The sequence below is a fragment of the Eschrichtius robustus genome, chromosome 17, assembly GCF_028021215.1.
Source record: "Eschrichtius robustus isolate mEscRob2 chromosome 17, mEscRob2.pri, whole genome shotgun sequence".
NCBI lineage: Eukaryota > Metazoa > Chordata > Mammalia > Artiodactyla > Eschrichtiidae > Eschrichtius > Eschrichtius robustus.
The window spans coordinates 58,753,966-58,780,967 of record NC_090840.1 but is presented as its reverse complement, the minus strand read 5'-3'; the positions used below and the strand labels follow the sequence as shown (position 1 = coordinate 58,780,967).

The 27,002-nt window shown below is 40.6% G+C and overlaps 1 protein-coding gene across 4 annotated transcripts in view; it reads left to right on the top strand.

Annotated features, from left to right (window-relative positions):
- The first annotated feature begins 688 nt into the window (after positions 1-688).
- SYBU (syntabulin) overlaps positions 689-27,002 on the top strand; it is a 72,494-nt gene continuing 46,180 nt past the window's right edge. The window contains exons 1-4 of one of the 4 annotated variants that reach the window (XM_068525464.1): positions 689-814; positions 2,550-2,754; positions 23,450-23,647; positions 26,127-26,186. In XM_068525464.1, the coding sequence (XP_068381565.1) occupies positions 791-814; positions 2,550-2,754; positions 23,450-23,647; positions 26,127-26,186 (487 nt within the window). In that variant the 5' untranslated portion in view covers positions 689-790. The remainder of the gene's footprint in view (positions 815-2,549; positions 2,755-23,449; positions 23,648-26,126; positions 26,187-27,002) is intronic. The other 3 variants (XM_068525461.1, XM_068525465.1, XM_068525462.1) reach the window with 3 other exon arrangements.

The window sequence follows — 27,002 nt, the reverse complement described above, 5'->3', positions numbered from 1 at the left end:
CCTAAGCAGCCTGGCTTCCCAAGCCCGCGGGAACTGGCCTCTTCCTTCTGTCCCTGCGGTGCTGCGCTGCCATCGCCAGGCCCTTCGGATGCAAATCCCCCAAGGAGAATCGCAGCCTTTGAGATTCCGGAGCCCAGACGCTGTGTCAGTCGTGCAGCTTTCGCTTGGCTGGGGTCCGGGTGGAGGGGGACCACCCCGTCTCTCTCCTGCGAGGTAATTGTGTGGGGAGCTGTAAGTTGACTTAAAACCGAGAGGGCAGGGAGCAGCCGCGAGGCAAAAACTTTCCCTTTCTACAGTTTGGCTCTCAGCGATGTCACAGTTTTTCTGGGTTCTCCTCTGCGACGTGCACCCCATTCGAACCCGATACCAGGTGCCAAAAAGGGGGTGTTGGGCGTCACCCTGCTGGAGATGCTCGGAGCCTCCGCAAGCCCTCCCCGGGTCGGGCTCGGCAGACAAGGAGGGGCGCGCGGAACTGGTGGGCAGGGCCCGCGGCAAAGTCGGGCGGGCGGGGCGCGCCGAGGCGCCTCCCAGGGGGCAGGCAGGTGAGGGAGGTCGGGGGAGGCGGGGGCGGGAGCCGCGGTGGCACCACGTGTCCGGCCGGGGCGGGGCGGCCGGGCGTGCCCTCGGGGCCCTGCGCGAACTGCCGCAGCGGTGGCGGCGCGTTGGCCCCGCAGCAGCCGCGGGCCGCACAGCGCGCCGGCTCAGCGCAGTCTCCTCGCCCCGGTGCCCGCAGGTGCCTCCTCCTGGACGGCGGCAGCGGCGGCGCGAGGAGCCGGCGGGCGGCAGCGCGATGGGACCCCTTCGGGAGACCAAGGTAAGGAGGGCACGTCTTGCGGGCGCGGATGGCGGTGTCCGCGAGCGCCGGAGGGAGAGGAGTGGTGGGCACTGCGGGGAAGGAAGTCAGGTGAGGGCTGGAGGGGTGACGTTTAGAGTTGTGGTAAACGGTGACAAGGAGGTGGTGGGCACGATGAGAAGGCAGGGGACAGTTGCTCAGGTGATGAGACCTGGGAGATGGGGAGGTGACACTGTGTTTGGAGGGTTGACCCGAGGATTAAAAAGATTGACTCTGAATGGTTAATCCCATCCCCTGAAATTGGAGATTTGGGATCTAGCTCTCAGTCGACGTCCTCTGTGTGTGAAGCGGATAAAAAAGGATTTGATGTATTGGGGACTGAGAAATAAGGACGCCAGCATTGGTTCAGGGTCTGCCTTGTGCCGAGCGGCGTGGCTGACGGGTGATACCTGCTGAGTGACTGATGTGCAGAACGAACCCCGAGGCTGGGTGCGGCTTTCTGCCCTGGATAGGGTGGGTGCCTGAGCGACCGCGGGACTTACCGCGGCGGGGGCTTTCCCTTCCATTCCTGCACTGTGAGGGCCTCCCAGAGGTGTTTGCTTTGGCAGCGACCCTTCCTGGTAAGCCGCGTGGAAATGAGCAGGAGGTCATGTTTCCAAATAGTGTTCGTTACCTAATCCAAAGCCCTTTTTCAATTGCAGAGGTTGGAGTGAGCAGTGGGGTTTTTTTGCAAAGAGCTCCTCCTAGGAGTCCATTTTAATAAGGAAGGGTGGTGGTGACCCCGAAAAGCACTGGACTGACTGCAGGCCCGTTCTGCTTCTAGATGATGTGCAGCAGTTTGGCTAAGCATCCTTGCCTCTTTTAGCCTCAGTTTCCTCATCTGTAAATAGGGACACAAATTAGTGTCCTCCCTATGGCCTCGGTTGTAAATATTAAACAAGATAATGGTTGGGAAAGCACTTTAAAAATTGAAAAATTTTGCTAAAATACTGCTTTTTAGGCATTTTTAAAGCCAAGGAAGGCACAGCCCTCTGCATTTAATTCTGTGTTTTGAAGGAGAGAGAGAGAAAAATCTCTTCATATGGGTGACCTGTAAGGAAAACAAAAGCTAAACATGATGTAAAAGGTGGAGCCATCTTACCGGGTATTGGATTTTTGTTTGCTTTTCTGTTGGCAACAAGCCTTGTGTACCAGGATATTAATGAATAATTAAAATCCTGGCCGGAAGAGAGGGGATTTGAAAGATCAGGCTGCATGATCTATCAGGAAAGAATTGTTGCAGGTATAGGGGTCTACTTTGTGAGGAGACAGGAAAACAGAAGTGAAAGTATCACAGCTAATTCAGGGAAAGCAAAATGGAAGTCTGGAGGAAATCAAGTAATAAGCCAGAGTGTGCTGTGAGTTATAAAGAGCCTTTGAGAGAGCAGAAAGCTTAAATGTGATAGGAAAAGCCAGAATGGGAAGGTGAGTTAGGAACTGCATGAGAGAATGGAATAGCCTTTCTGCTAGCAGCTGGAAGTGTGTGTGTGTGTGTGTGTATGTACATCCCTGCTGGAGTGTGTGCACTTCAGTAAATTAGAAGGCTTAGCTGAGTAGAAGAGTTCTGGAGCTCATTTTAGCTACTGAAACAAGGACTACTCTGTGAAGATTCAATATTCAGAAATGTGGCTTCTTAGAAACTGAGCCCAGAAGCAGACTGGAGTTCAGAGGGGGCAACAAATGTTCTTTTGTTTTATTTCTGATGTCCAATTTGGAGAAGGAGCAGAGAGTGCAGCATCATGAGAAGGAGATTTCCCGAAGCCGGATTCCCCGTTTGATTCTTCGGCCCCATCTGCCTCGGCAACAACACCAAGTGTCCCCAGCCTCTGAGTCTCCCTTCTCGGAGGAAGAGAGCAGAGAGTTCAACCCCAGCGGCTCTGGGCGCTCAGCGAGGACCATTAGCAGCAACAGCTTCTGCTCAGGTACAGTACCCGCGGGAATGAAGGCAGGAGGTGTGTACATTGCCCGGCATTGTAAATGCGTCTGGAGCGGGCCCCTTAGAGTCTAGGACGGGACGTTAGTTATTAGGATGAATGATATGAGGTTGCATCTTTTTGGCTGTTTTGACCTACGAACACAGCAGGTTCAAGTGGTTCAACCTAATGAAATTTCATACCTGTTTTTATCTGTTATTCTAGTTGATAATTTACTATGTGAAATCTAACTCCTTGCTTCTATGACTGTTTGTAAAATGTATTCCTTCGTTAAATCTGGAAAAAGTAGCTTACATTTTATACTAGCAATCTTTGTAAGCCTGTGTACTTCTGCTAATGGAATCCTCAAAGATAAAGCAAGTCCTAATGAATGAGGTCAGGATCAAGGTGGTTTATTTCCCAGGACCAGCCTGACCTTGTATATTAGAGGGAAAGAGCACAGGCTTTGTAAACTTACAGGCCTGGGCTGGAATCCCTGGCCTTTCTACCCCTTACAAGCTGTGTGACCTTGGGCAAGTCGCTTAATCTCCTTAAGCCTCAGTAGTTACAGCCATAAAATGGGATGATAATACCTACCTTGTAGAGTAGCCTAGAGGTTGAGAGAGACCACGTACCTAAGTATATTCCTAGTGCGGGTCCTGGCCTGTAGAGGTGCTTAATAAATGACGTTTCTTAACACAAAGAACATATGTCAGTTTCGATACATGTTTGAGGAAGTTTCCTTAGAGTTGTGAGTATATTTGGTAAAGGCATAAATCTCTTCCTGGAGGTGCCACTGTTACCTCTTGACAGAGCCTACTATACAAATTGAAGCACATGACTTAGAAGGACTTGTATTCTTTGAGAAGTATTAGGAATTTGGGTAAAATTTAAAGGAGTGACTGTCTTATGATTCATGAAGAATGTTTCACAGAGGATAATTTTTAGAATTTATCTAGGGAAAATGTAATTTGAAGGTTAACACATGCATGAAAAGGGACATGAATCAAGGTTCTATGATTAATGCCCTAATTTAGCAGGATACAATATTCCATTGTATTTAGTATTGGTGATTACATTTTCAGGGATTTTAAAAGTGTAGCTTTAGATTTATTATATACTTTCACAAAATAATTCCACCCAATGCATAAGTTGTATATTAGAAATACTGTGCTGCTTATTTTTATATTTTTTTCTCTACAATGCTTCAGATTCTCTACTTGGTTTTGAAAAAATTCTATCAAAGTATTATATTTTAAAATGTGTTGCTGAATCCAGTGTAAAATGGAAACCCACTGATGGTTTGCTTGACACTCGCCCAGGAAGAAAAAAAAAAGGAAAACTGCTGGAGCAGTTAAGATTCCTAGAACCTGGAGTCGTATTTGCAGAATGTAATGCTGTTTACTTTCACTCCATTTTGGAGTTCAGGAATCACTCTGGTTGAATGTGGATGAACCCAGGGGAATATCATTTCACACTGACACGGATTTGTTTACATAACTCAATTCCATATTTATTCCTGAAATTCTCTCCACATAATCATTCTCTCTCTGACTGACTTCACGGTGAGCAGTGTTACCAGCAAAAAAGAAAAAGTTGGTCAAAACAAAATAAAAATCCCCAAATAGATCTTAGAAAATATATTTGGCAAACAAATAAAATTGTTAATTTTGGCCATGAATCATTCTTTCCAAGACCTATTTCCTGGATCAACCCTCCTTCCCAGGAGACCTGTCTCCCACTAAGGCCATAATGCTGTATGTGAAAATTGAAAGTAGATATTGATCCTTCTGCCATTAACTAGTTGAGAATTGAGTGGCAGAAGCATCTAATGATGGGTGTCTATAAACCTACCTTTCGATCTTTAGCCTTGAATCCTGCCTCCAGATAGGACTCCCTCTGTTCCTGGGTCTCATCTTCCTGCTTGGCTATTCCCCAAGGTTTGGGTTGATGCCTTTTCGTTCTTTGCTTTCCTTTCCTAAGAGCCCTGGTAAAGCCCCGTGACGGCTTTTGAGTGCTGTGCTGACTAAAATTGACAGGAGCAAGGTCTTTGGGGGGCATGTTAATGATGCTTTAGGAGGTCAGTTGGTGGATGGGAAATAAATGGGTTTAGTACTATGGGGAGTATTAAAGCTGCAGGCAGTGAGGTAGAGACTGTAAAACATGTCCAACCAGCAGGGGGAAATAGCTCGTTTTAGTCCAGCCACTTCAACACTGAAGCTGCAATACATGTTGGTTATCATGGCAGTTAGGTCAGAGACCAGGGTACATGCAAATCTTAAAACTACCATCCTCTGCTAGAATGAAACTCAGATAATTTAGAGATGTCTGTTGCTGCTGTAACTTCATAACCTTACTGTGATTGTTGTGCATTAGTTTGTTTTCTTTATAAATCATCACATTCACTAATGTGAAGGAGGGCATGAAGAGTTAGAGGGGTTCTTACAATCTGATAGTGAAATTAGAGGCAAAGATGTTACTCAAACACAGTGCAATTTAATTTGAAAATTACAGTTTTAAAACTGCAAACTGGAGTCTTTCCCTAAATCTGTATCAAAGGCTGCATTAATTGTGAAGAGCATCAAATGTCCTAAGATATTCAGTTTTTAAAAGAAGGATAATTCCTTGAGTTTACATAAAGTTAACTTTAATTATCATAAAGGACTATCCTTCATTTTGAGAGACTGGCTTTCCTATCATTTGTATTATAACAAAAAAATCCAAACAGTGGTTGGAGTTGTACTTCAGCAAAATAAATGACAACTCTATGTTGAAATGTCCTCCACCCTCACCCTCATGTTTTTCCTTTAATTTTTACTGGTCTGTGAAATTAAAAGCCCAGATGCTATTTTCAGAGTGACCTGTCTTTTTTTTTACCTCCTTTTCCTTCCCTCCCTCCACTGCCTTCTCCCTTTCCTTCCCACAGGAGCCTTGAGAGGAACATTTAATGATTTGATATTCTGTGTGCTAATTTGTATGTTGTCTCTATCTCATTTCAGAGGGAAGAAGCTGTATGTGACCTTTTGCAATTCGTTGAGGGCGTGTCCCCAGAGCTTTTCTTTTAATAGCTTCTTATTAGCAGAATTTCTCTGAAGAGATGCATGTGTTTTGTGCATTTCATCAGCACATGTCATTTTGCACTTGGACGTCATTCTCCTGTTAAAAGAGTCTATTCCTCACAACTTGTACTGGGTCTTAGTCACTATGACCTCAGGTGGGCACAGTTAAGCTTATATTGTATTAGAGACCAGGTCCTATTTTGTGTGCATGGCAAGGAAAGCATTGTACGTTCTTAATGAATGTTAACTAATGCTTTCTTAGAAAAAGAAAAAGAATACATAAGGAAGTACAGTTAATAGTAAGTTAATAGAAAAAGAACAAACAAACCCTGCTTTCATGTCCTCTCTTTTATTTTTAGTCAGTTTTTTTTTTTTAACCAATATTTTGGCATCAAATCACCCTATCTTTCTTCCCTCTCACTCCCCCTCCCCATGTTTCCTGTTTTAGCATGCCCACGAGAAGTGATAAAACCCCTATTTGTGATTTGTGTTCTGGGTGTGGCCCATTGAATCTAGGCCCCTGTGCATTTTTCTCCCCATTTTTTGTTGGAAGTGCATTGTGTTTGTGTGTTTGTCGTTGTGCCACAACTCCAGCCTCTATTAGAAAAGCTAATGACCTGGGCAAGTCAGTCACATACAGCAGTCGCCTGACGTGGTTAGCAGCATGACATACATTTCTCTTTGCTCAGATGAGGCAATAATTACCCCTTAGAACTAAGAGGCAGATGGATTGCTGGGTTTCAGGCTAGTTCTCCTTGGGGTGCCTTGTAAACATGGCAGGTGGGGGAAATGGTGCGTATAGTGCACTGATGGTTTTATGGGAGACCAGTGATTTCCCTGAGCTATATCCATGTTTCTAATGTGCACGCACATGCACAGTCAAGTTTATGACTTAACCCATTAAGAAACATGTACCAGATCAATCAACTGAACAGACAGAATCCAAGATTCTTCGCAGTCTAATCCTGAGTAGGGTGTTTGCAGAAAGTACTTTGGTGGTTACAGTGGCCGAGGAGGAATCCTTCTTTGAGTGCCAGTGACCTAGAGGTAATCATTGTTGCTGTTTGTGGGAAGAACAATTAACTGCAAATTATAACCTGACTAGTGCCCTGCCGCGGCATGATAATGCCTCCAAAAATTTGCCTGGCCTTGCCAAACAGAAATATTTCTGCTATGCTTTTGTCCAGTTGAGGAAACTTGGCATCTGGATAGAGTAAGCCTTTGAACGTAACGATCAGAATTGAGATGAACTGATTGGAGTGAGCTGCAATACTGAATTACACTATAAGGGAATGACTGCCAACATGCTGTGAAGAAAAAAACAAAAACCCTAAGAATTTAGTATCATTTTAATGAGCGTGGGACCTAGGCACTGTTGCATAATATATATTTCAAGCGCTTAGCTGCCTCAGTGTCAGAAATAAGTACCCAATGAAATAGGTTACAAATGAAGGGCACACGGACAGTGTTTCTTTGAGGATGTGGTAACTGCAATCAGGGGGACAAGAGCAAAATTTTTGACATTTAATAAAAAAATTACTTAGCAATGGGAACAGTAAAAGATAATCATGTTGGAATTGGACCATGCCTGAGAGCAAATCATGGTACTTAACGTGAAAATCTTTTATGTTGTACAATACTCATGTTTATGACATTGTTTCTCAATTTCCGAGAAATTTTGTTTGTCTGCTTTTGAATCCCCAGGAAAACTTGTTTAAAATGCAGATGCCTTGGCACCACCCAAACCTATTATCTCAGGATGGGAGGGCCCAGGAATCCGTATCTTATAGGCTTTCTGGATGACTCTTATGCCTGCTGAAGTCTGAGCCTCATGCTTTGTGTTCTGTATGTGTCTGGGGATTTTTGTATGAGGGATGGGAGGGGTATGCCCCAGTGGCATCCCAGGATGAACAAGGATCAAAGATGGCAGAAGTGGTGGCCAGCCAAGCTGTTTAAACCCATAGCATGAGGCAAGGAAAATGCTTCCACATTCCCTGGAAATTATAGCTTCTCACTCTATATTTACAATTCCCATGTCATTAGTCTTAGCAATAATATTATTTATGTCTACATAATGGGTTTAACTTGTGTTCAAGTGGTAGAAAAGCAAAAGGGAGAAGAAAGCATTTCCTTCCTTTATTTTCCTATGGAATCCTCTCTCTGGATTTACTATCTCTAGCCATACTTCTAATTCTTTTTCATTTAGTTACTTTGGTATGAGGATTATCTGGGGTACACTGAAAGCAGGTGTCCTGGGTACAACATGAATGTACCCTGAACACCCAGTAGGTATACTGAGAGAGATGGAAAAAAGAGAAACTGAGGCCTGGGAGTAGCAGGACATTCAGCTTCTTGCAAATGTCCACAAAAATGTATTACCCAATAAGCATCTATTCAGTGCCTGCTAAGGATCAGGCTAAGGCTACAAAGATGAATAAAACACAGGGATTGGAAAAATCCATTATTTTACTGCCTTAACCCTGACACCAACATAAATGGGATGACACATATTTGGATGTGTTTCCCACACAACTGACTTTATCTCACTGATTTTGTGTCTGGTCCCTTTTACCCACACCCACTCCACACATACTCCTTCCTTGTCACTTGAGTTTGTTGCTCCATTTATTATCTGCATTGGCCTCTCACATTTCATAAGCCCAAGGGTTCAAAGAAGTAGCATTCATTAGTGTGGTGTAGTAGATAAACATGAGCCTTGGCATCAGCAGACCTGAGTTAAAAGCATGAAATAAGATCAGAAAGGTGGGCAGGGCCAGGTCAGGAACGGCTTTGTTTGCTGTGTGAAAAACTTGACCCCTGAGATCCAGGGTCTATACAGGAACTGGACCAGTAACGTAAAGAGTGAGGCCACCTGGATAGATGACAATAGAATTAGAGTCTAGAACCGGACAGTGTGTGCCCCTTCTAACAATATTCAGAATTTTTAGAATTCAGCTTTTTTTTTTCTTACTATCTGGGCCAAATAGCACGCATAAGTAGTTGGATATGGCTCACGGGCTGCCATTCTGCAATTGCTAAACATCTTCCAGAACCAGTGAAGGGTTTTCAGCAGGGAAGGGTTGTCTGGTTTATGACTAGATTTATAATTTAGAAAAATCTTTCTAATTACATGTTGGAGAGCGGATAGGAGGAAACAGGGAATGACGGGGTGGAGCCTGCCTGGTCTGAAGGCCATTGTGGTGACAGTCGAAGTGAAAAATGATAAAATAATATGTGTGAGGGTTGGCCCCAGAACATACGTGTCTGAATCTCCAATTACAAGTGGAATGGTGTCTAAATTTCCACTGGATGAACCCAAATGGAGGAGCAGGACTGGGGAGAAGGATGAGTCTGGTGAATGAGCTCAGATTAGGCTTTGTTGCATTTGAGATAAAGGTCTGGAGCTGTGAAGAGGAGTCAGAGATGTTGGTAGCTGAAGTGAAGGGACTTGATGATACAGGTTGCCCCCCACTATCTTAAAATAGAACATCCTAGGAAACCTTTTGTAAGCAGAAATGGCACAGAGCAAAGAAGCAGTCACCTTAGGACACGTCTTGCTAACGGATGCCCAAAATAAGGTAAAGCACAGACGCAACAGACACAGTTCAAAGCTCTGGGAGCTTGATGCTGAGTTGCAGAGTGTAGTTCCTGGAGGACCAGCTCTGTGGCCATGCTCACTGCTCGGGCTGCACGCTACCTCTACAACAGATCAATACAAAACAGATGCTGAATGCTATTTCCGATATTTGCGTTTTTTCATAAAAGCAAACATTCTCTTCAGATTTCTTTCGGTTATCGAAAACAATGCGAATGTAGGTCTTTCCTGAAAGTGTAAAGCAAACTTTTTTTGTAAAGCAAACTTTCTAAATATGGGGGATGGCTGTTATTACCAAAGGGGAAAACATGGAGGAAGAAGGTTAGAGGACCCTGGCTAGAACTCTGAGATAAAACGAGAGGACGCAGAAAAAGGACACCGAGGCATCTGAGAACAAGCAATAGAGGGGGAGGAGGTGAGCCAGGAGTGACCGTGTCTCCAATCCCAAAGGACAAGTGCGTTCCCAGAAGAAAGCAGCCAACAGGTTCAGATGTCGGTCGCAGCAAGAGTAAGTAAGGTGTGTATGTAAAAGTGCTCAAGGATGAGACCACTAGGTTATCAGGGATCTTAGGCAGAAACAGTCCCAGAAAACTGTGGGGATGGACTCCAGATTGCACCAGGCTGAGATGTGAATGGGAGGTACAAAATAGTGTGTAAACAACCTTTTTTAAAAGCTTAACAGGGATGGGAAAGAGAAAATAGAATAAAAACAAGTGTTGCATTTAAAGATAGGGTGTTTATCGAATCACAGACATTTTGATAAAGTTTTTAGGCTGAGGGAAAATAGACAAGAAGAAAGAGAGAGAGAGATTGAAAATAGTAGAGAAGTGATAACTTTGTAATAAGACCAAGGTAGACCAAGAAAGACACATATGGGAAGAAGAGAAAGGCCTGAGTCACGTGAATATAGGTAAGTTTATTCATAGGTCAGGGTAGGTAGCTGAAGGATACATTTCACAGTCTAGGTTAGGTGCTTCTTCTTTATGCTTCCTCTATCAGACCACGTGACCTGGTTTGAAATTTTCATATTTAGTTACCTGACTCTCCAGTAGACTGTAAGCTCCATGAAGGCAGGAACACTATAGTTCCTTGCACTATACCTGACACACAGCGGTTTTTAATGAGTATTTATTGGAATTTGGTAGAAGGTATAATTAGGAGAACAGGACAAGTGAAATATTTTCATTCAGTTAATGCATCGAGAGCAGGATACTTAGTTGCTGGGGAAGTAAAACAACTAGAACGGTACCCAGTACTCAATGTAATAGGTTTATTCAGTGAAGGAAACATTCCTGTCCAGAGGAGTTCAGCGTCTCTAAATGTCAAAGAGTCATTTGTGTAACAGGACCACGCCTCCAGTGCTCTGTGGTAGCTAGAAGAGAGCTCTCTTGCTAAGAAAATCAGAAAATGCCCCACTCAAGAGTTGGTACTCGGAAGCCAGGAGAAAAACAGAAGCCCGGTTTATTTTTTAACTTTTTTGTGTGTATATGTAAGTGTGAGATGTGTGTGTGTGATTGGTGTGTGTGTGGATATGAAATGAGTGATATACATATGTATGAGTGTATATGAGTGTGTGAGGTGTGCACACGCTTTGTGTGTCTGGTAGTGGGAGAACTGGAAGGTTTGGGTATCAGCAAAGCTTTCTGGAGGAAGTGATGCCCGAGCTCTGTTTATTCAACTGCAATCAGGCTTTCCTCCTCCTATTCCACTGAAGTGCCCTCCACCAAATCTTACGGTGGATTCTTTGTCTTCACCTCTTCATCCCCCCCAAATTCCCATCTCAGTAAATGGCACCCGCTTCATCTAGATAACAGCAGCCCAGTTTAGAGTCAAGAAGGAATTCAGCACAAAGCCACATACCCACGTTTCCCAGGACTCAACTTGACCCTGGCCACCACCCCGCCCCACCGCCCAGGTGGATTTTACTCCGAGAAAGCCCAGGGGAGATGCGTGCACTTGGGGTCCACAAGGCTGCTGGGCGTGCCTGTATTGTAAGGTGGCTTCGCTGGTGCCTGCTCACAGTAACCGCCCTAAACCTCCGCTGCTGTCGGGCTTGGACTGTGGCATCTCCTGCTTTGGAGACCCAGTCCAGCCCCTCGTCTGCCAGAGCCGAGATCCTGCCCAGCTGCTCTGCGCATTGCTGGATGGTCGTGGCGCCCGCCCTCCACTCGCTGCCCGGGTTACCCTGCTCTGGCTCCAGGAAGCCAGTCGTGTTGGGCTGACTGCTCCCTCTTTTGAGGGAACCCAAACCAAACTTCCCAGGACCCATCATGGGGGCTTGCCCAGCACTCACCCCCATCCCCTAGAAACCCATCCTTCAACTTTTCCCTGCTCCGTGTGAATTTTCACAGGACGCCTCCTCTTTCCTGGCTGGCTCCGTCTTATTCTCTCCTCTTTAGTGTGGGGGTCCCTGAAGGTAGGATTCATCTTAGACGCCGACCCAATTCTCAGAATTCTTGAGACCCTGTGGACCTTAACCTGCCCTTCTATTTATTCTGAGGTGTTTGTGAGGATTATCTTTTCCTTAGTGCTAATTATTATATGTTTTCAACTCAAAACTAATAACCATGTGCAAACACATATGTCAGAGTGGATGTAATCACATTTATAGGATTTATCTTGTTTTGCTTTTTGCCGAAGTGAGATCATGCTGTACTGACCCGTGACCCTTTCTGTTTATTGAAGTAAATATTTACTGAACGCCTGTTGTGGGCAAGGTGCTATCCTAGGAGCTGAACTAGACGGATGAAGAGCCCTGACAGGACTCCTGACCTCCAGGAGTGTGCATTCCGGGCAGTCCCTGCACCTGTCACTGCTTGTCAGTACATAGAAGTGCCCCCATTCATTGTAATGACAGCTCGTATTCCACTGTTTGGAGGGCCTTCATTTATTCAGCCATTCTTCTGTGGATGGACCTTTCATCTCTGAGGCTAACTTTCAAAATTCAGAATTTCATTTTGTGAATGTCACTGGAACTAACTTGTTCCTGAGCATATTTCTTTCTCTCTCCCTTTTCTTTCTTTGTACCTTTTCTTTAAAGTGAAGTAAATACCATGCTTCACATATATTCCCTAAAGCAATTTCTTTTTTTCCAAATAGAAAAAAATTGACATGTAGCAATTACACAAACTGTATAATAAGCATTGTTTTTTCCTTAATGTTCTTTAACATTTCTCCATTTTTATGCCTTACTCCATCTTGACAAGCACTATCTTCAAATTCTCAATGTGAGAAAAAATAGAAGGAAGGGGGAAAGGATTTACATTGCTGCAAAAGAGCTCACTGTAATTCAGGTGTCCTAAGAGTGGTTTGCAGTTTCCTTCTTACAAGGTTCTCAAGAGATCAAGAGATAGCTTCTTAGTGTCTGTCTCTGTGTCTCTATTCTTTCCTTCCTACCTTCCAGCTCACCTCCCTCCCTCTCCGCTTCTCCCTCTCTGCTATCTTCTCCCAACGAGGAACCTTAAAAAAAAACAAATCTTTATAAAGGTATGGCTTAGAAACTGCAAATAAACTCATATTACTAAGAAGAGGGAAGATCAGAAGTATTAGTAACATCCCTGTTTTGGAAAGATCATAACCCTGTGAAAGAAAGAACAGGAGAAATAAAAGCTTGTGAGTCAGAAGAATTCCCCACCCCCCTGCTGGGGCTCACCTGTCTCCTGGCAGTGACTGAGCCACCCTGGTTCCCAGTTTCAGCATCGGCTGCTCCCTCACCAAAACTCCTAGATAATGTGTCATTATACTACATTGACTATTTGGACCAAGATATTTACCCCTCCAAATTCCTCCTGTGGTTGCTCATACAAATCAGACAACTTGGCGCTTGGTAGAAAACCAAGTAGAGGCCCTTGTTTGAGAGAAAGCACGAGTCCTGTGAAGAAGTGGACTTGCCTCACCTCACTTCACTTCATGTGCTCCTTTGCTGCCGAGTGCTGCACCAGAATGACTTTTATGGGAGCACTCAAGGCTCCAAAATAGCTCAGAAATCCCGGGAATGTTTATATGGGAAATGATTATTTTGTCTCCAAGAAACCAGGGAAACGTTCATTAAATAATTTCTCAGTTCTCCACTTGGTTTTTATAGACGTAGGTTGTTGCATGTCTTCGTGGAGGTGCTTCATTCCAATTACTTTAACAAGCTCACCTCCATCGGCACACACATACGCTCACGTTTACACATCCTTCAGAGGAATTAAGTTCCCTTTGGCCCCTCATCACCTTGCACCTGCCATCTTATTTCCCCACTCCTCTTCACAAGCAAAACTTCTCCAAAATCCTATCTCCGTAATTTGCCCTTGTCAAGCACGTGAGTGACCACGTTGGCGAATCTGACATCCTCTTGTCTGTCCTCATTTTCCTTGATTTCCCAGCAGCGCTCAACACGGTTGAACAAGCTTCTTTCTTAGGAAAGATTTTCCTCCTTGGCTCCTGAGGTCCCACCCCCTGAGAGTCTTTGTTAGCTCCAGCCCATCCCTTCGCCCCTTACAGGGTCAGGTGCCTCAGTCTTCAGCCCTCCTCTCTTCCTGCCCTCCCTAAGGGCTCAAATCTTTAAATTCCTCACTTGTAGGATGGTGATGATACCCTACCCGACCTCTCCTCTGAGCTTTAGGCTCACATATCCAACTGCCTACTTGATATCTCCAGCGTCCTGGTTAATTTGTGTCTCAGATTTAACATATCAAAACCAGAATTCTTAATTTCACCCCCCACAAACTCATAAACCCATTTTTCTCCAAACTCAGAAGTGACCACCATATTCTCCATTGCTTAAGCAAAGAACCTAGAAGGTATTCTTGACCCCTTCCTACTTTTCATTGTAATATCTTAATGCTTCCAATTATGTTTCCAAAATGTATCCCAAATCCATCTCCTTTTCTCAATTTTTACTACTACCACCCCAAACCACTGTCATCTCTCATTTCTACTATGACAGAGGTCTTCACGTGGGTTTATTGCTTCTAAGCCTTCATTCCTAAAAGGGCCACACAGCATAGGGGTTAAGAAGGAGCCTCTGCAGTTAGCCTCTTTGGATTCATATCCACGGCTTACTGTAGCCTCAGGGAGGTGGCTTAAACTCTAGTGCTGGTTTTGTATGCCTATCTTATTAGTGCCTGTCTCAAAGAGATTAAGTTAATTAAACACATTAAGTGTTTAGTATTCTAAACATACCTGGTACTTAGTAGGCACTCAATAAATATTAGCAAGACATAACATCACTAATTCAGTCTGTTCTCCACAGACCAATCATGGTCATCTCCTGCTTAATGCACACGATGGCTTCCATTGCACTGGAGATTAATGTAGGTTTCCTGCCTATAATCCTGCACATGCTCGGACTTCCACCTGCCTTCAGCCTCATCATCAATTCTTCTCTGCCCTCAGCTTTCCGGGCCTCTTCTCAGTTTCCTCAGTGCACCAAACTCCTTGTTCCCTCTTCCTGGACTTTTCTCTTCCCTGCCTTTTCCAGGAATGGTTCCTTCTCATTTTTTTTTTGGTCTCAATTCAAATTATCTCTTCAGGACCTTCCATGACAACTTGTCTAATGAAGTACCTTCCGACCTCCCACCTAGCTAGTCTCTATAATATCACCCAGTTTGTTTCATTAACAGTACATCACAATCAAAATTTCTTCTCTCTGTGTTTTTTTACTTCTTCATTAACTGTCTCCACCACTAGAATGTGAACTCCTTGAGGACAAGGATCTTAGAGTCTTGGTCATCATTACATTTCTAATATCTTGAAGACTATCTGGCACACAATAGGAAATCAGTAATCATGTGTGGGAAGGAAGGATGGATGGATGGATGAATGAGATTCTTACACTTCAGCATTGGCAATTGTGTAGTGTCACATTGTATAATACTGAAGCAAAATTAGTGTGGAGACTTGTAGGCTTGTGAATTCTCACTCCGAAAAGATGCTAAAATTAGGTGAAGGAATAGAAGTTCAAATTTTGCTACTGAAAGCCTAGAATGCAAAATTATCTGAACGGCATGCATTAAATGGTTACTGTGTTGAAGCAAAAACTGGAAACAACTAGAGTTTTTTGCCTCAAATTTTGTGGTCTGTTTATGATGGGATGGCTTCTTTCTAACAGCTTCCTTTGTCTGTTTTTAATTTGAGCATTCCCAGAATTTCTGCTGTCTCCTCTTGGAGCAAACATAGGTAGGAAAATTTAGAAAACAGTTAGCTTGTGGTGGTGAGAAAAACAAGGACTTTACAGTCAGACAAACCTGAGTTTGAATCTTTGGGTCCATACCTTAGTAGCTGTGTGGCTGGATTTGTTAACCTCTCTGAGCCTCAGTTTTTCCACCTATAAAAATGAGATATTATTAAAATTATATGATAAAAATTAGTATCCTTGCCACATGATAGCTACTTAATAAATGTTACTTTTCTTACCTACCTACATCCTTTCAGAGCATTGAATGGTTTGTAGTAAGAATTTCACAGGGTTCAGATTAACCATGAGTTTAAGCTATGACATTTTATCTGTCTCCATTGGACTATCTTAAAAAATGTCAGTGTCTGGAGCAGTAAGACTAGTAACACCTATAACAGTGTCTGGCACGTAGTAGATACTCAGTAAATATTTGTTGAATGGATGAATAGTCTGTAAACACTTTTGTCATTCATGAGAATCAACTAGATTTCTATATAGTTTAAAGTAATGTTTCCTTAAAATAGAAATGATTCTTCCTCCAAATTATGCAACTGAACATTGAACAGCATCAAACCGTAACTGAATGTTTCAAGACATTATGGCACAAAACCACGTTTTCTTCCGCCTGATGTTATTTTTAAGTATGTCTTTTGAAATTGTTTAGTTCAGCATTTTGGAAAACAAATGAGCTCTGAGATCTAAATTCAGAAGTGAACCAGAAGTTCTAGAGATGTTTCTTGGACTTTGAAGAAATATTTTATATGTAATCTTTAGGTTACAAGGAAGTTGAAGTAGGAACTTGGTCATCATAATTGCCACCAAATGTGTTGGATGGCACTGGTTGTTAGACACTTTAATTAAGTATCAGGAAATTATATGACACACACACACACTTTGGGCAATCCTAATATTTTAAAATGTGGATTAAAAAAATATATATATACAAATGTATATATGTGTGTGTATATATATGTTCACTTTGCAAAAAATATTCATTGCTTTCAAAACTTTATCAGAAAAGCATTTCAAAGTAATATGGAAAGGATAAATTTCCTAAAAATTAAGAAAATAATAATAATAGTACAGTTAACATCTAACCTTACACTGCATTTTAAAATGAATTCCAGATGGATTTGATATAATAAAAAACTGAAATTATAAAAATCTAGAAGAAAGTGTAGGTAATAGTGAATTGATCTTGGAGTGAATAAGAAGGACATTCTAAGCATTAAAGCATTGGAAGACATCACAAAGGAAAATATGGAGAGATTTGACAACTAGAAATTAGAAAAGGTTGGTTGTCAAAAACATTAGAAACTAAAAGCAAACAAACTTGGTGAAATATGCCAAAGGGCTATGCCTTTCATATATAAGGATTTCTTACAGATCAATAAGAATTCCTTAACACCTTAATAGAAAAGTTGTCAGAGGACATGAACAATACATAGGATAAGTGTAAAAATAAAAGGCCAGCAAACATATGAAGGACATTAAGCCTCACTGATAATTAAATACATGCAAGCTAAAACATCAGAAATACACTTTGCATTATTAACTTGGCAAAAATGCAAACAAACTAGTATTCATTATTGGCAGGAATTTAATAAGTGGGATACTCTCATACAATATAATAGGAATATAAATTGCCTCAGATTTCTCGGAAGTCTTAGTAATCCATTTTTAGAGATATGTTCTATGAGATAATAAAAATTTTGACAAGAGATTTATCTGTAAAATGTGGTGTTAAAGCAATTTCAATAATAGTGAGAAAATTGGAAACATCCTAAAATACCCTACAAGAAGGAACTGATTTTTTAGAAACACTGTGTTCCTATTTTAAATAGTTACTTATTTAAAATAATGTTTTTGAGAAATTAAACATTTTGACACTTTTTAAAACATACCCAAAGAAGAGATAATACTACAATGAACACCAATAAGCTGCTTGCCCAATTTATCCAGATTAATAGCAAGATGCTGTCATATTTGCTACATCTCTCCCTTTTTCTCTTTTCTCTTTTACTTTGCTGAAGCATTTTAAAGCATATATCCAGACATATGTTATTTCATGTCTACCTACATACCTCAGCATGCTTTCTTAAAAAAAATGGACATTTTCTTACATAATCACAGTGCCATTTTCATTACTAACATAATTTAACAAGGAATTTAACATAATACCTTGGTACGCTAGAGAACACTGAAACTACTTGCCCTAGTTGTCTCAAAAGTGCCTGTTTGCTTCCTCATGGTGTCATTTAACCCAGGGGTTAGCAAACTTTTTCTGAAAAGGACCAGATAGGAAATATTTTCAGCTTTGCTGGCCAGATGATCTCTGTTGTAATTATTCACCTTTGTGCTTGAAAGCCACAGTTGACACTATGTAAAGTATTGGGCTGTGTTCCAATAACATTTGATTTACAAAAGCAGGCAGCAGACAGGATTTGGCCTGCAGGCTGCAGTTTGCCAACCCCTGATTTAACCCATTACTGTTCTCCATCTAGTTTATAAGGTGGACATTAGCTTTAAAGCTTGGTTAGATTCAGGGACAGTTTTTTTGTGGCAAGAATGTGGAGAATGCCGTGTGCTTCATCTCACATCCCATCAGAAGGTATATAACGTCTGGTACCCCACTGTCAGCGACGCTAAGAATACTCAGTTGGTACAAATGGGTGAGGCTTGATCCCTCTACTGCAGACTCTCCATCAGCCTTTTGTCTGATGGTTTCATCCATTATGTTTGGTGCCTAAATCAAGTATTTCATTATAAATAATTGCAGAATACAGTCGACCCTTGAACAACATGCATTTAAAGTGTGTGGGCCCATTTATACTCAGATTTTTTAAAATAGCGATATACCATAGTCCTACATGATCCACTGTTTGTTGAATCCTTGGGTATGGAACCACCTATGTGGTGGGCCACTGCCAAGTTACACGTGGGTTTTCGACTGCATGGAGGTTGGCACCCCTAACCCGCATGTTCAAGGGTCAACTGTACTAATTTTCTGCTATTCCATCTACTTTCATTAACCAGAACGCTTCTGTAAGGGAGAACTTCCCAATATCAATGAGCGATTTAAGTTATCCTGAAATACAGTTTGTCCAGTAACATTTTCTACAATCAGGATACATGTTAATTCTTTCTTTCCTTTTAATCGCCAAATTTCAATATAAAGAATTGGCCCCTGGGTCACTTCCAAAGATTTTCAGTGGGTTGGGATTTTGGGGGAGTTGAAAGGGCCTTTCTTCTTTAGTTTTATTTTGTATTACTTTGAACTAACTCATAGATCTTTAAAGTATATCCAATGATTATCAGTCATTTGCATTTATTATTCTTTTTGATGCTCAAATTATTCCATCTTTGGCCAGTGAGGACCCTTTGTGTTGGCTACTGTTAGTCTTAATAGCTTCTTTCTTTCTAGCCTGACAAATTCCAGGGAGAAATTTTCGATAACAGAGTGATGAAACTATAATGTATGTTGAAATTTTAACAAAACGAAGAGCAAGCAAGCAAGTAAATCATATGTATAAAAAATCAGTAAGTATGCCGAATAGTTACATATTTTTTCTGGGCAGTACAATTATAGGAAAATATTATCCCCCCCTCCTTTTTTTTTTTTTTTTTTTACTTCTTTGTACGTTTCTGTACTCTACATCTTCTGCATTAAAGATTATTACTTTTATAATTAAAAAATCTGTTAAAATTTTAACAACCCAACAGAAGATTTTCTTTAATTTAGCAAGTTTCTTTAGTCATTTAAAATAAGATACAAATTATTTTAAAAGATACTTATACACACTTTTTTCAGAATTATAAGTAGAGTCATTTTACAATTATTAACTATATCCTATATTCTCAAAAAGCTTGTAATGTAAAGGGAGAGGAAAATAGATTAAAAATCATTTTTTAACAACCTCCAGACTACAAAATTATATTAGATGTCTGCTTCTCTCATCTGTCTTTATAGACCTTAAAATTTTTTTCCCTTAAAACCAATTTGGAAACTAGTTAGTAGTATATTTCTTACAGCACTTGAGGTGGGCCACAACTTCTGGAGGTTCCTGGATCTGTAAATATTCTTCACTTATCCTTAATCCTGTGGGTTGATGTATTCAAAGCAAACAAACAAGAACAAATCAGCGAAAGAACTTATTCCTCAGTATAAATAAAACAGGGCATGTAAATTAGTCTCCTTCAGTGCAGATGGTGATCATTTAGATTTGGCCTCCATGTGGGTCACTTTTACCTGAGATCCACCAGGGGCCATCCCAGACCCAAGTAAATGGGGTTTTAAATTGTTGACCCTGGAAGGAAATCATCTCATATGGATCCATCCCAAATGGATCACACTGTGTAAAACATGGAAAGTGGTCCTATTGCGTGTATATTTTTTTTAATGAAGTTATACTTACCATGAATAGTAGAGAAAGAAATGTAAAAACTCAACTATGTAAGAGCTGGTGTGGGTGTGTGTTTAAGTGTGTTTTAAAAGAAAAACTCATTTCTCTCCAGTAGAACTGACAGTCTCCTACACTCTCTTCCTAAAGCCTTGGAGGAAAGCTTCCGTTATGCTAAAACCAGGCTGAAATGTTCTTACTTTTCTCCATTCTGGAAATCTGAAACAACCCACACTTTTCTGGGTAAATCATTCAGGATTTCTGCCATTTCCTGCCCAGAAACAGTTTCTTCATGGTGTCGTATTAGAAATTTTTCTCATTGATAATTTCTTTATACTAACATAACTAATAAAAGCTATAATTCTACAAGACAAATTCAACAGTCAAGGTAGCAGCAAGGAACAGAAGGCACACACAAAGTGTTTAACTGAAGCAGGTTTAATAAATAAATCTCTTTAATATGTGCTGGATCCGCATGTAGTTTGGCACATAGTAAGATGAGACATGAACAAGCAAAGAACATCAACTTGGCTCCCTATTCTTAGAATCTTGGAGTAAATGTGAACTAAGAATATTTTGCATTGCATTTTGGAAAGGAATATTATCTTCATCTGGACTGGTGGTCTGCTTCCAGCTCTGATCATGAAGTTAAAAAGGAGGAGGAAAAGGAAGAGGAGGGAAGGGGAGGGGGAGGAGGGAAGGGGCCCTAAACAAGACTTGTTGAAAAAATAACCAATTCTTCAGTGCTGCACAGAGGAAAATACCTCAGGTGCCACAGGTGACCAGATGACTCTCTGGTACTGAAACTCTGTTGCTTTTGCTCGGGGCTTAGTTTGCATAACTTAAAGTGTGGTCTCTGTAGTAGGGAAATTAATGGCCCTGCCCTTTCCAAAACCAGATTCCTTTGTTAGTGTTGGTCCCATTAGACAAAACAGGCAAATGCCCCAAGCTTCTCTGATAACTCAGTTTTTCTTGGGTATGGATTTGCCTTAACAGATTTAGCAGTTTACAGGAACTATGCGCTGGAAGTGATATTTACCAACCCCTTTTACTTACTTATAAGCTCCATCAGTATGGGGGCTGGGTACAGTGCCTGTGGCTGGTTCAGTGCCAGGACTTGATACATATTTGTTTAATGAAAGACGATGTCTCATATCCCCCTCGTTTTCCCCTCAATGTGAAGTGCAATACCAGACAGTTAAGAGGTGATAAATGAACAGTTGTTTACTAGGTAATGATTCAAATGCTGTATGAGGTACCTGAAGTTAAAGATTTATTTAGGTATTCACCTTCTCAATCCTTGCCCCTGGAGTTATTGGCTGTAAATATTGATGACAGGTGAGGCATACATGCCAGGTGAAAAATTGCTACTGCCTTCCCTAAACTGCCACCATCCTGAATAACTTCAGTCCCCAATTTTTAATCAGACCCTAGTACTTAATCCTTGAAATGACTAGTACTGAAAACATGGCATATCCACATTCCTTCTTATTTAACTCTGGCAAAATGATAGTAGAACCAAACAAAACACATTCGTTTTCTGTTTACTTAAATTACAATTTCAACAGTGTTTCTCAATACTGGAAATTGTTTAATTTTGTCCCTTTGAGTCTGAGAGTTCTCAAGAAAAATTACCTTTTAGGGTAGAGAATCTGAAGCATGGATTTTTGTTAATTTGGGCCATCTCTCTTTTAAAAGAAGTAATTTATGGAACTGACTCACAGGGAAATACTTTTTAAAAACAATAGGTAATTTTGGATGATTGGACCTCAGTCATTTGAGCTTCTCTGCTTTGGGATAGGAATCAGGAACCAGGCTCTCCCAAGGCCATGTGCAGACCTGTTGAACCTTGTAAAAGTGCTGGAATCTGTCTGAGTAATTAGCAACTTTGCACTCAGATTTCTTTGGATTGAAAGGAGCTCAGATTTCTTTGGATTGAAGCATGGGACATGCAAATGTAGGAGAAAGCCAGGGACAATAGCGAAGCAGTAGCAGCCAAGAGGATTCTCATCACAGTGATTCAGGGCCAAAGTTTCTTCAATTCAGGAAGAACATAGCACGTTTAAAAGAGCAACAAAGACAGAAGGTATGAACCGTGCACTAAAAACCATTTACTTCCAGAAACAGACCATTGAGGTCCTATATAGACTAATATGTCCAAAAGTCAAAAAAGATCAAGGGAAATACTTCATTTTACTAGTGCCAAGTTCACTTTGTTCTAGGAACTTAGATATTTCATAATAAAAATTGAAGTAAAGGCCAAAAATGAAGCAAAGGCAATTACTTTTTAGATGGATTCTAGTCATCTTAATTCAGGCAACCAGTATATTTTATTCAGAACTACTTCTGTTTCTGTCTTCATTCAAGCTATGAAGTTTTAAGATAGCCTTTGCTAGATGGCAAATTATTTTAGTTCCTTTAATATTTATAAAAGTGTAATAGTCCTAAAAGTTATTAGTACTAAATGTCCTTATTCATTTTTTGCCCACTTAGTTACTAAAGTAACTCTGACATCAAAATATTTCCATATAATAAAGAATTATTTAGCAGTGAAGATTTACCACTAATTGATTAGTTTGAGTAGACATACTGTTAAGTAATGTTGATTGGCTTTAAATTCCCATACAGTTCTCACCACAGTATAAATGAATTAACCAACCATTATAAATATTTAATAGATATGGAAAGCATTTATAGGAGTCAGCAATGCGACTTTCCTGTTTGCTTAATAAGCATCTACACAGGTCACTTCATATCATGCATATTAACTTATAGTAATGACCATGGTAGTAATATATAACTTGAAAGTTAAGGGAATATTTTTAATTTGAATATCATTTTTATTTTACCCATTTACCCCAGGCAGCAAGATATCTGACTGATGTGTTTTTGGTTGAGTGCATTTGATAATAAAACAGGATCACTGCCTTCTGCTTCCTTGAACTCCTAAAGCCAGCTCTCGCCTCTATCAAACTCTGTTAACCACTTGATAGGCCCAGTAATCAAAAACTGGGTGTGGTCAATAATATTCAAGTAACTTTTTCCTAACACCGACAACCCCGAAGACTTTATATTAATAATCCTGAATTGCTCTGGCAAATGTTTTATTACCTACCCCATCAAAAATTTATGGACGATTATGACCTAAAAGTATACTACCTCAAGTGTCAAAACAAACTAATTTAGGTTTTGACAATAAGAATGTTACAGAAATATTTGTGATGCAAAATCTTGTCAGGTTTTGCCTTAAAATGTGTTTTATAATAGCTGTTATTTCCTTTGTTAACATGATTGGCCAGAATATGGAAAATAAAAGGCAAGTCACCCACAGGAGTCAACCCGGGCCTCTTGAGCAGAGTACGTGTGTGTGAGCGTGAGCGCGCATGGGCATGGCTCTCCGAGCTGGGGGGAGGGCATGCCTGCCCTCCCTTTGCCATCATTGATTTCCTCCCTCCTCATTAAACACTCATCGATTCTTGTCTTCCAGATGACACAGGCTGTCCTAGTAGTCAGTCAGTATCTCCCGTGAAAACGCCCTCGGATGCTGGGAGCAGCCCTGTTGGCTTTTGCCCTGGAAGTGATGAAGACTTTACCAGAAAGAAATGCACAGTTGGAATGGTTGGTGAGGGAAGCATCCAGTCAGCTCGACATAAGAAGGAACCAAAGTCAGGCCTTGTAAAGCCAGGTGAGTGTACGTAAACTCTTCATGTTCTTACTGGAGCAATATGACTAGAGGGATTTCAGATGAAATTTGAAATGAAACACCTGAATATCAAGGTAGGGAACACTAATGCTGTACCTAGCACCCAGAAACATCTTTTTTTTTTTTTTTTTAGTAAAGGAGGTAGAGCATAGAGTGGAATATTTTCTGTACTAGTTTTTAATAATTGAGAATGCATAGTGACATATGTGTCCGTTATAAAGACATGTAAAAAAGGGAGGAAATTTGAAGTAATGTTAACTGAATGGTCTAACAGACATTTAAACTATATAATTAAGTCTAGCATAAATTATACTAGGAAATTACTTGGTACCATTTAAAGTGTGCACAAATTGTGAAAAGAACAGGTTATCTTGATGCACATCTGTAGGGCTGGGCATACTTGCTGACCTAGTTATTTTATTTGCTTTTAAAAATTTAAATATGAATATGATGCTATATATTCAATATGTATATACATAGAATGTTCAATAATTACAAAATAGTAAAAGCTATGAGATGAAATGGAGATTATTATTACAGTGAATGAGATGCCATGAACCTCAGAAAAGGTCAGTTCTCAGAATTTGCAATATATAAATAAATATTTTCCATCTCAGAAATATATACAGTATATGAACAAATATAGTTTTAGTGAAATGAAAGTTATAACTTGAAAATAAAAGGACCTGAATATTGGCATTGAGAGACAACCCCTATATTGCATTATTTTCTTCAGTATCACCAGTTGTACTATACATATTAATGAGCCTGAAAAGACACATTAATGGCTTGCATGAGCCCCATTCCTTACATTTGTCTTCTAATTTTTGTTTGGTGATATCATTATTGTGCAAGGAGCTATAGACGGCTTTATTTCAATGGAGCCAAAGCTTGGTCCTGTGTACGCTTCCATTGGAAGGTCCTGTGTCCTCTTCCATCTCTCTCTGCTTTTGTTCTTAATTGACATGCATAGCATATCTTAATGACATATTAATTAATATGCATATTAATTGATATGCATAGCATATCTTAATGGATTATTCTTCGTCTTGCTTTTGGTCAACCAAAGAGAATGTTGTTTAGTCTGAGAGCAAAACTTAAACTGTGTGAAGAAGAAATCCCCTGTTTCCTAATAGTTCCTGGTAAATGTTCGTCATGATGAATTTGTTAACAGTCCTTTGCTTCAGAAAAATATAAAAAAGAAAGAGAATGATACACAATGGAGAAGATAGCATATAAAAGAGAAAGATGGACATTGTGAAAAAGGTGTTGGGTACCCCCAATATTTAAGACAGAGACAATGAATTAAAGAGTGTCCTGTAATTATAGCCAAGAAATAAACCATTACCTTGTGTACTCAAGAACCAGAACTGCCTTCCTCCCACCCCCAGCTCAGTTCTCCTTTTTTTAAATTAAGAAATAATTCATATACCATAAAATTCACCCTCTTAAAGTGTACCTTTCAGTGGTATTTAGTATATTCAAAAGATCATACAAACATCACCACTGTCCAATTTCAGGACATTTTTTTCTCCCCCAAAAGAAACCTCATACCCATGGGCAGTCACCGTCCTCTTTTCCTTTCTTCCAGCCCTTGGCAACCACCAACCTACCCTCTGTCTGATTTGCCTGTTCTGGACATCTCGTATAAAGGAATCATACAATATGTGGCCTTTTGTGTTCGGCTTCTTTCACTTAGCATAATGTTTTCAAGGTTCACGTATTAGTACTTCATTCTTTTTATGGCTCAATAATATTCTATTGTATGGATATACCACATTTTAAAATAGACTTCTTTTTGAGCAATTTTGGGTTTACAGAAAACTTGAGCAGACAGTAACAGAGTTCTTATATCCACCCCCCCTCACTACCACTACTTCTGGTTTCCCCCATTATTAACATCTTGCCTTAGTGTGGTGACAGACCACATTTTGCTTATCCATTCACAGTTGATGGACATTTGGATTGTTTCCACTTTGGGGCTGTCAAGAATAATGGTGCCATGAACATCCATGTACAGGTTTTTGTGCATGCTTTCAGTTCTCTTGGGTATATAGCTAGGAATGAAATTGCTGAATCATATGACAACTCTCTGTTTAACCCTTTGAGGAATTGCCAAACTGTATTCCCAAGTGGCTGCACCACTTTACAAACCAGCAGCAATGTATAAGGGTTTCAATTTCTCCACATCCTTACCAACAGTTGTTATTGTCTATCTTTTTTGATTATACCCACTCTAGTGAGTGTGAAGTGGTATTTCATTGTGCTTTTGATTTACATTTCCCTGGTGGCTAAAGATGATGAGCATCTTTTCATGTGCTTATTGGCTATTGGTATGTCTTCCTTTGAGAAATGTTCTCAGTTTTAACCTGGGAGCAGTCACCAATGGAGTCTGCTTCTGTAGCATACAGGATGTGAGTTTAAGAGCAGAAGCCCTGTCACCCTCTTTTTGTATTCCTAGCACACAGGGTCCGGTGTGTATCGAGGGCACAATCAACATTGGTTGACCTCAACAGCAAAGGTAGGCTATGGGATTGAGAATATGAAATGCTGCAGGAAAGAATGTCTGCTTCATGGATTGTGAAGAAAAAGTAGATTTTTATTGTGAAGGTATTGTAGGACTTGAATGCAACCTGAAATTATTTCATTTTTGTTATTCACCAACCCTCCACCCCCTGGCCCCATTCCAAAAACATTTTACAGTGGTGACAATAAAAAGAAACAGTGAAAAAAGAGAAAAGTGTGGTGCAGCAAAAACAACCTAAGTTTAAATGGCAGTTAAGATTATCCTTGCCCTTCCTTGTTTCAATAACCATAATAAGAATAATCATATCTTAACGAAAGATTTAAAACCCTATGTGTATGTACAGAATCCACCCTGAGCAAGTCTGGTTCCTACAGAAGATACTCACTTGCTAAAGATCAGCTACTTGTCTTGCCGAGAATGTTTAAGCCTTATGCTTTCATGAAGAAAATGCAGACAAAAAGAATAAAAAGGAGGGGGGAGGGAGGGGAGAAGGGAGGAAAGAAAACAAGAGTTGTTCTTCATGCTGTTTTGATAATGGATCATTTGAGAATAGTGAAGGCCACAGACCCATACTCCAGAAAAACACGCACAAAATATCACATACTATTTCTGAGGTTTCATGGGTCTCCTTTATTAGGATTTATGACTCCTAGTTTAATGACCCTTGCCCAGAGGCAGAGCCTGAAACAGCGCCTTTGTCAACTGCTTCTGATTTAATTGCTCAGAGGCAAACATATCACCTGCGCAGTGCTGACCTCGTGATTTTTTTATTTATTTGCATTTTATCAAGGTCACGGGGGTCCCTAAAGG